This window comes from Crocodylus porosus, unplaced genomic scaffold, assembly GCF_001723895.1.
Source record: "Crocodylus porosus isolate Cpor-Errol unplaced genomic scaffold, CroPor_comp1, whole genome shotgun sequence".
Classification (NCBI taxonomy): Eukaryota; Metazoa; Chordata; order Crocodylia; family Crocodylidae; genus Crocodylus; species Crocodylus porosus.
Window position 1 is genome coordinate 106,427,869 of NW_017728906.1, and position 9,402 is coordinate 106,437,270.

The following is a 9,402-nucleotide window of genomic DNA, read 5'->3' on the forward strand; positions in this document are numbered from 1 at the left end:
CAAGCCCTTTCCTTCCCTCCACCCATTCCACCACAACAGACTTACCATCTGGACACTGCTTTTCAAGCTGCACGGATATTCAGTGGATTTATTATTTTGATATAGCTCCTTTTTGGGTTCTACTGTAGATTATTGTTTCTGTTGGTGTGTTTGATAGATGGTAAAATTGATATAAAACTTGTAATTAATTTGCAAGTACTCCCTTTGTACAGGGATTGCAGAGAAATCGCCACCTTTTCCTAAGTTGTGTATCTGTGTAATATTTTTTGGAGTCTGAGCTCTCTGTACTACCTCATGTAATCCGCTGCCCCTCCCTGGTGGGGTGGGGAAGTGCTGTTCCTCCAGATATGGCAGTTTTGTCTTCCTAGAGGAGGTAGACAAGACTTTGCATAGAAATACGTACGTAAAATAGGAAACTTAAAATGGAATGAAGCTAGCGTATGTAGTCCTTTTCAAATAAATGAGGAGCAAGTATGCATCTATTCTTCTTGAGGAAACATACTTTAATGAAAATTATATACCATCTTGCAAACTAATAACTATCAATATGGGGGTAGAGGAATGGATATCCATCTAAAAGTAAGCAGGGGACACAGAATATATATATATATTAAATATTGGTGTTAGTTGATTTTTTTTTCTGTCATTATTTCTTTTTTATAGAGAGATTTAGCCATGTTAGCCTGAAGTCAGGCAGAAAGCAGGAGATGGTGGCACCTGAAAGATTAACTTATTAACAAATTAGTCTTTAGGGTGCCACCTTGCCTTGCTTTTTGCCTATCTCTGTTATAGTAAAGCTATAGTTGAATGAAGCAAGTAATCAAAGAAACATATGCTATTAATACTTTTTGAAAAGTGCAGCTCTGTCACCCCATGGCCACCTATCTGCTTACACACATGCAGCACAACACCCTACTAAGCTCATGGGGGTCATTGTGGGAGCTGCCAGGGGTAGGGCACAGTTGCAGATGCTGCTTGTCTGTGGGACTCTGGGGTGCACATTGCAGGGAGAGAAGAACAGCAGTCACGTGTGACACAGGGGCTTGGCACGGCATCATCCTGGATCATGTGGTATCCAAGGATCCTGTGGCATCCAAGTTGAAACTCAATGTCCTAAGCATTTATTACTTATTTTTTCAGGATACAAAGTTATGGATAATAATGGAATACCTTGGTGGAGGCTCTGCTCTTGATCTAGTAAGTAAATTATGTAGGAATTTGTTAATTCAGTTGAAGCTGATTTAACAGTTGTCATCTCAGAAATACAGTATTTTAAATTTACATGAAAAAGTAGCATGACCATATGCCTTGAGAAACAAACAAACTCCCAAAATATTTTTATGCAATAAATTTTCAATAAGGTGGGGCAAAAAGTGTACATGCATGTATGAATTTCCAAGAAGTGATGTCAGGAATTAACATTCACATTAGAGGTGCACCGATATTGATATATTATATTGGATTGGTACTGATAAAAGGAAAATTAACATTATTGTCTGTCAGCTTTTTTCTTGGCGGGTGTAGCTGATAATGTTAACTGATAAATATAATATGCCTTCTGGCAGAGCCCCTGGATGCTGTGTGCATGCATGCAGCTGCATGCATGCATATGGCCAAGAGTGCAGCCAGCAGTGTAGAGAGCAGCACCTTGAGGGTAAGTCTGTAGAGGGGAAGGGGTGGAGGGTGGGGCAGATCAGGACTCCCATGGTGAGGGAGGGGCTGGGGCTGGGGGTGCTGCCCAGCGAGGGCAATGAATGGTGGTTGGGGTGGGGAGCGGGACGGAGTTGTGGGCGGCTTGTCCAGGGGGTGGGTGTTTGTGTGTGGGGGGGGGGGTTGGCTCCCCTCTGCTACATATAACCCCCAAGGGAGGCATGGGGTGCATGTACCCCCCAGATTTGTGCACAGGGTGGATGCATGCTGCCCACTGTAAGCTCTGGGCATTCAGTTCTGCTGCCTTTCACTTGGGTGCCTTGCGCTGGCCACGTGCCCCCTGCCCGCATGACAGCAGTGAGGGCAGTGAGTTGTACCTCCCACTACCAGTTGAGCAGGGGATATGCAGCCAGTGCAGGACTCCTGGGGCAAAGGCAGCAGGGTGGAGAGCCTGGAGCCCACAGCCTGCATCCACTTTTGCCCTGCTGAGCTCTGGTTAAAAGCATCCCTGTGCTTAAAAATGGTGGTGGCAGCACTTGAAGTAAAGCTCATTCGCTGTGCTTTAGTTCAGGCACCCCTGCTGCCAATTTTAAGCGACACAATGCTGATCCTCTGGATAAGCTTCCTGCAGCTTTGTCCCACTCCTCACCTGGGTCCCGTTCACCAACCTGGCTGGGCAGCACGCCCAGCCCCTGTCCCATTCCCTCCCTCACTATGGCTTGCCCTCGCCACAACCCCTTCCCCTCCACAAGCATACCATATTTCATGGTGTATAAGTCAAGTTTTGAAACCCAATTTTTAACTCTTAAAATTCAGCCTCGGCTTAGACACCGTATCACTGTCCTCTGTGAGTGGTGCCAAGTTTGGTGATTGGTTGGTGCAGTCCAGGCAGTGCCGCTCACAGGGGATGGGAGCATGCCAGCTGAGTGCCTAGCCTGGCCCTGTCCGCTGTGAGCAGTGCTGCCAAGTGCCAAGCCTAGCTGTGCCAGCCTAGCACTGAGCCCAGCACCACTTGCAAGGGATGGGGCTGGCCTTGGCACTTGGCAGCACCACTCGCAGCAGACAGAGCTAGGCTCGATGCTCAGGTGGCTCAGCCCTATCCCCTGTGAGTGATGCTGAGCTTCGTGCTCAGCTGGCACAGCCCAGGGAGCACTGCTCGCAGGGGACAGGGCCACACCAGTGGAGCACTGAGCCTGTCCCCATTCTTTGTGAGCGGTGCTGCGGCATGTGCCCACCCCCTGTCCACAGTGAGGGTATGCAGAGGCTGGTATAAGTTCTGGTCCATATTTCTGATCCAAAAAGTTAGGTTGACTTATACATTGGATCTACAAAATTCCTAACTTTTTGGATCAGAAAAATGGGGTTGACTTGTACACTGTGTTGACACTGTGAAATACAGTACCTGCAGGGAAATGCACTCCATGCTGTCTGGCTGCCTTCCTGTAAATTGTTGTTGGGTCAGTAATGACTGATATGCCAAGTTAAATAACTGGCTATCGGCATTGGCTAAGGAAATCTTTATTGATGCACCGCTAATTCACATGCAAGGAGGTTAGGTAACATGGGATGTTTGAAAAGAGATATGAAAACATTTTTATTTCAAAATATTGACTAATCACCAGAGAATATTCGTGACTAAAATTTATTACTATTTACTGACTTTGTGGTAGTCATATAATTGTTCCTAACTACGTGATTAAAATAAATTAGATTGTCCCCCTTGTTTGTATCCTCACTGAGTCGACACAGAAACATAATTTCTTCTTCTTGGTGGTGGGGGGGTTCATCTGTTAGAGACAAACTGATGGTGTTGAAAATGTCTTTCTATTTAAGGCATACGTTTATTGTTAATAAAGGCAGCACAGCCTTTCGACTTGCTTTCTAATTCATAAAGAAAACAAGCCATCATCTAGCATAGATTTGAATATCTTAGTCTATAGTGAGATCTCATATTACTAAAATTGAATTATACAAGGTATATTAAAGTACACTTAGTACTCTTTGAAATAGCAAAGAAGTAAAACTTAATTACAGTTCACAAAGTACATATTAATATTTTAAAAGGTTACATGTCACTCATTAGTACAGATTAGTTTCCCCTGTAAAGGATGTCCCTCTCAAAGGTGGTCCATTTGATACTTTACATGAGGATTAAAATTAATTTAGGAAAGAAAAACTCTTTAAAAACTACAAGATTATTTCATGTTTACTAGTACATACATGCATATTTTAAAACACATAATCAAGAAATTAGTTAGTTGGGAACTTTTTCCCCACAAAAAATATTTTGTTTTAGCAAAGCACAGATAAAATAATTTACTAGTTTAAATTTGTTGTTTGTGGGCAAATAATGTTGGCTTTCTAGAATTGTGCCCTATTTTGAGTTTAAATATAAACTTGAAGATGCTACTGCTGTTGTGTTATGCCTGTGGACCACTGAAAGTGTATAAGAAGGGCAGTATAAATATTTTTATGGTTTCCATACTTTCTTTGTTCAGTACTCTTCCCATTTATTCATCATTACTTGCCAGTTTCTCTTTGGCTAGAACTAGCCGTCACCCAATGAAGCAGATCAGCTCTGGTGGGATATGTCCCAGCGCAGCTGATCTACTTAATTGGTTGAAACACACGTTGCCCATTGTCCTCCTGTTTTATCATGTGGGACAGTGTTTTCCTCACTTCCAGAGACAAGTTGTTGGCAATCTTTGGGGTTCTTAGATTGCTGGGGGTCCAACTGTAAGCAAGAAAAGCTGACTTTCCCTGCTTTCAGAGAAGCGCCTGGGAAATCCCAGGGGCATGTCTGGAAGTAGGAAAAGCTGGACACTCCAGTGTGGTACACAGGCCTGGTGCTGGGGCCACCAATTCACAGTGGAGTGCCTTGGCTTTCCCTGCTTCCAGAGATGTGCCTGAGATCTCTGGGGTATGTCTTTGGAAGCCAACAAAGTTGGGATTCCTTGCTTGCAGAAATGTGCCCCAGCAGTCTCCATGATAAATGTCTGAAAACCAGGAAAGCTGGGTAGATGCTCCCTGAGTTTGAGGGATGTAATCTTGGGTAGGAATTTGAGGCATGTAGGACTGGGCTCCTGTAACCAGGGAGTGCCTGCCTGGGATAGCAGAAGAGTGTGGGCAACTCTGGGCTGACAGCATTCTGCTTCTGTGAAGCAGATAGACACTGTTGCAGTAAAGCAGCACAATTTGTTACCACTTTTTTGTCATGGCTTCATTGTGGCACAACAAAAGTATGGGCATCTATTTAGTCTTGCTTTGTGCTGCTGTAAATCTCTAAAATGTGCCTTCTCCAATGTTAGCTAAATTGGAAAATGATTACTTTGTCATACCATGCATAGAATATTTAAGCAGAGCCCTACTAAAGCAAAAGCTCAATTTCTAACATGTTCAAAAGGCAATCTGATGTGGGGTTGGGAGAATCATGGGGACACTACTCTATCCTAACTTGGGAGCATTGTTTTTCTCTCAAAACATAGTGATTAGATACAAAGAAGAGGTCTTCAGGCTAAATTTTGTTCATGGCATTGGGTTACATTGTCATCAGCTAGCAAGCACACTTCTGTTTCCGTGTAGTTATTTGCCTATCACCCCATACAAAGAGTGGTAAAAGCAGATCCAAGACGCAGATAATGTATGTTAAGGAATAGGAGAGAGAGAAAAATAGATCACACTTCATGTGTCAAACAGTAATTGACACCAAAATCAGTTAAACATATTAACTTACTGACAAGCACATATCATGGCACATTCATTTCTTCCTCCGCTTCTATGATATCTTTAAAACTTGTAAGTTACAATTATTTATGTTTTTCCTAGTTGGAACCTAGTTCTCTTGATGAAACCCAGATTGCCACAATATTAAGAGAGATACTTAAAGGACTTGATTACTTGCATTCAGAAAAGAAAATCCATAGAGATATTAAAGGTAAGTATTGCATTTTGTCAGTTTAAAAAAAAAAAGAAAAAAGACTGTCTTGATGAAGTGTTCTAGCAGTAGAGTCAAAGAAAAGCTTCGAAAGATTTAACCCATATTTTTTCCTTTATTAGCTGCCAATGTATTGCTGTCTGAACAAGGAGAGGTAAAATTAGCAGATTTTGGAGTAGCAGGACAACTAACAGATACACAAATAAAGAGAAATACCTTTGTGGGAACACCATTCTGGATGGCACCTGAAGTAATAAAACAGTCTGCATATGATTCAAAGGTAAGATTGAAGTAAACTTTTCTACAGAGTTTTCTTAGAATTTCATGGAGCAACACCACCTGCCTAGAGCTGCCTTGAAGTAGATTTCCTGATGGGCTAATTATCTTTTAAAAGCCCTGGGACAAAGTGTTTGTCCTTGCCAGGGATGATAAATGTATAATAGAGTATCCGAACATGTAATTTTCTCCCATTAAACTCACTGGATTGTGTGTAGTTGATAATTATTTACTGTATGAGTAGCATATATATCAAGGTGTGGGTTACTGATAACAGTAGCAGCCTGTAATTGTATAGTTCTGTTGGTATACACCAGATGCATACACACATCACCTGTCAGGGCCTCCACTCATCACCACTAAATCCATGTGGTCTGATGGTCAGATCGACAGAACTGCATTGACACTTAAGTAGTTGTAAAACAGATGCACTATATGTAGTTATTATAGTAAGTCTCATAAGACATCTGTGAAATGAAAATTACTTGCTTGAACAGTAAACACAGAGAAATCTATATTTGTCAAGCTAATACTTCTCTGAAAACACAAGAATTAGCTAGCATACTTAAGACTATATTTGGTTATGTGATTGATTGTGTCATGCTATAGGTTATCATCATAGGCAGTATTGCCTGCCAAGAATCAAAAGTAGATGGAGTACAACAGTGCCAATGCTTCTAAGAGGCAGTGTGTAGCAGAACACTGTGATATAGAAGGTGCTTTGTAATTCTGATTAATGAAAGGGTAGAACAAAGAAGATTGTGTTTGTGAATGTAGTCCTGTGTAAAAAAACTAGAGTTTTTTTGGTACAGATTTCAGATTTGGAATCTAGTCATGTTCTAATATTGGTCAATTTCATTAGACGTAAAAGTGAAGATGCTCATCTGATCAAAAATAGCTGAGAGTAGGTACAGCAATGGGATTAAGTAGTACTCCTTATATGGCATTACAGTTTAGATGATTAGGTTTGGTTTCCTAGATGTTGCCATACTGATTGATGACATCAAAGCAGATGTAATGCTGTGCAAATGCTCAGCACTGCTTTTAGATAAACTTAGGCCTGTCGTCATTGGTAAAAATGCAGAGTAAGAATCTACTGCTCTAAGCAGCTCTACCCAGAATTGTACTGCAGTCACTGCATGAAAAAAACCTAGATGTTTAATGGTATCCTGCAATAATGATCATCATCAGGGATTCAGGTTCTCTATTTGATACAGAAGAAAGCAGATTTTCTTGAGAAAATCACTTGTTTTTCTCCTTTTAAAGGAGAAAAATGTGGGAAACCACAGGTTTCCCTTTGCAGGGTGGTAGAGTCCCAGCCTGCAAGGCACTGCTTGGAGCTGGGGGGAGTGGGAGGAGGGCGATCACAGACAAGGGGTGCCATGTGCATGTAGAGATGCACACATGCATGCAGCAGTCAGGCAGCATGGTAGAGAGCAGCTCCTGCAGCTCCCTGCAGGTGAGTGTATTGATCCAGCTCTGCCCTTCTTGCCAGCTTTTGTATCCGAATGAGCTGTCAATCTCTGCTGTCTAACTTCCTATGTTCATTCTTTAAATCATTCCTTTCCTCTGCTGTTGCCTTTTGTATAACAGCTGTCTGCAGCTTCTGCAATCATATGACAGTGTGGGTTTCTCAACTCTAGCCCAGTCTCTCCTATCCTTTGCCTCCTCTTGAGACTGAATGGCTACTTCTCTAGCCCCTTCAGGTACCATCCAAAGAGCCCTAGACTTCTATGAACCCAAGGCGCTTACTGCTTACCAGGGACCCAGGTGTTCTCTGATTTAAACAAAAACAATCCCCAATTTTTAAAATTAAAAATAGTACCCCAAAATCCACGTTTTCCATGATTTGAAATGAAACACCACTCATATATAGATATCTATACAGTGTGTTTCATTTTAATCATGGAAAAATGTGGATTTTGGGTTACTTTTTAAATTTAATTTTTTTTTTTTTTTTTATATTGGATGCTGTCATTGTGCAAAAAGGTCAGTCTTTTTTTCCAAAGTGAAGCTCTCTTCCTCTTAGCTAGAGGTCTGTCCTGGAAAAGGTTGCGACCCCTTAACTACAGGTAGGCAAAAATACTGGGTCTCTGCATGAGATTAAACCTGGGTCTCTGCATGAGACTGAATATTCTACATATTCCCAACTGTTGTGTTAAACTTGCAGGTAAATAAATCGTGCTTTGCATTGCCTGGACACTCCACCGAAGTGTTACGCCCCGATGGCGCTAAAGAATTGCCAAAGCATAATCAACCCAGAGCTTAATATGAAATTCACCTCACGATTCAACTTAAAATTTAACTGTATTAGCGTATTAACTGTATTAATAATTTCTACATGGAAAGAGAGAAAAAACCACTTAGTTCAGTGGTCTCGCCAATCCCAGGTATTACTGTGCTTCACAGAATAGGTGGCTAGTTCCTGAAAGTAGAGAGTGGTAGTCTGTGGGTAATGGCTGTTTTTCAGTCCAGGTGTTGTTGGACAATGACACACTCAACTTCCTTGTTGTCCTGCTTTTATGTTTTTTCTTCTTGTGACTCTTTATTTCTGGGTACTGTTGATTGGTTTTCCTGTGATCATCATACTGTTCATGTTCTTATCCTGTCAGTATATTCCTTGGTTCTAACAAACCCATCACATGCACGCATCTTAATTTGGTCATGTCCTGGACTCCTAATTTGGTCTGTCCATCAAAACTGGAAATTCCAAAAGCTCTGCAATAGGGCACTGTCCAGTTGTTCCCCTCTTACCACCTTTCATTAACATATCCAATCATGTCATCCCTCTCTTTTAGTTGGTTAGTGCCACGTTCAGTTAATTTGAGCTAATAACAAGGCCTACATTTCACATGTATACATTGATAATGCTGAACCATAAGCTGCCTGTGAAAGTCACCTCAAGGCTACCTGATAGTACAGACACAAGCAAAATGAAAAGTTCCAATAATAATAATGAGACTATACAGAAACTTAAGCAGTGGTTAAATAGGGCTGCATATAAAAGAAAAGTTCAAACAATACTATAATTCACCACTCAAGCACATGGAACTGAAGCTAAATGTGACAAGCTACCCTCATGAGGGGCTGCATAGCCAAGGCATGGGAGAGCCAGGAGGGTATAGGTGATGCATATGGGAGGGGGGGAGGGGGCAACTTCCCCCCCCATTGGTGTGCCCATGGTAGGGTATGGGGCTGTAGTCTGGCTGGACTGGCAGGGGCAGGAGCCTCCTCTGCAGCCCAGTGGGTGGAACCTGGCCCTCAGTGTGTCACTCATGGGTGGGGACACTTTTGCCCCACGGACCCTTGCCCCGCACACTGAGGCTGGGCATGGGGGTGGGGCAGGTGGCAGTGAGTTGGGAGTGAGGGGAACTGGCAGGCCTGGAGGGCACTGTTGCTTGGGAGTAAGGGGTACCAGCATATCAAGGCTGTTTAGCACCACAAAGCAGCAGCGTGACAGTTGCAGCTGGACCCATGTCTTGGTGAGTGAAGGGGGTAGGGAAAACTCTGATTTTTTTTTTTCCCCCTTCATTTAACAAAAC

General features: G+C 42.4%; 1 protein-coding gene across 5 annotated transcripts in view; it reads left to right on the forward strand.

The window, feature by feature from the left end:
• STK24 (serine/threonine kinase 24) overlaps positions 1-9,402 on the forward strand; it is a 159,413-nt gene that overhangs the window by 103,300 nt on the left and 46,711 nt on the right. For all 5 annotated transcript variants that reach the window (XM_019529726.1, XM_019529727.1, XM_019529728.1 and 2 more), the window contains 3 exons: positions 1,141-1,197; positions 5,476-5,584; positions 5,707-5,864. In XM_019529726.1, the coding sequence (XP_019385271.1) occupies positions 1,141-1,197; positions 5,476-5,584; positions 5,707-5,864 (324 nt within the window). The remainder of the gene's footprint in view (positions 1-1,140; positions 1,198-5,475; positions 5,585-5,706; positions 5,865-9,402) is intronic.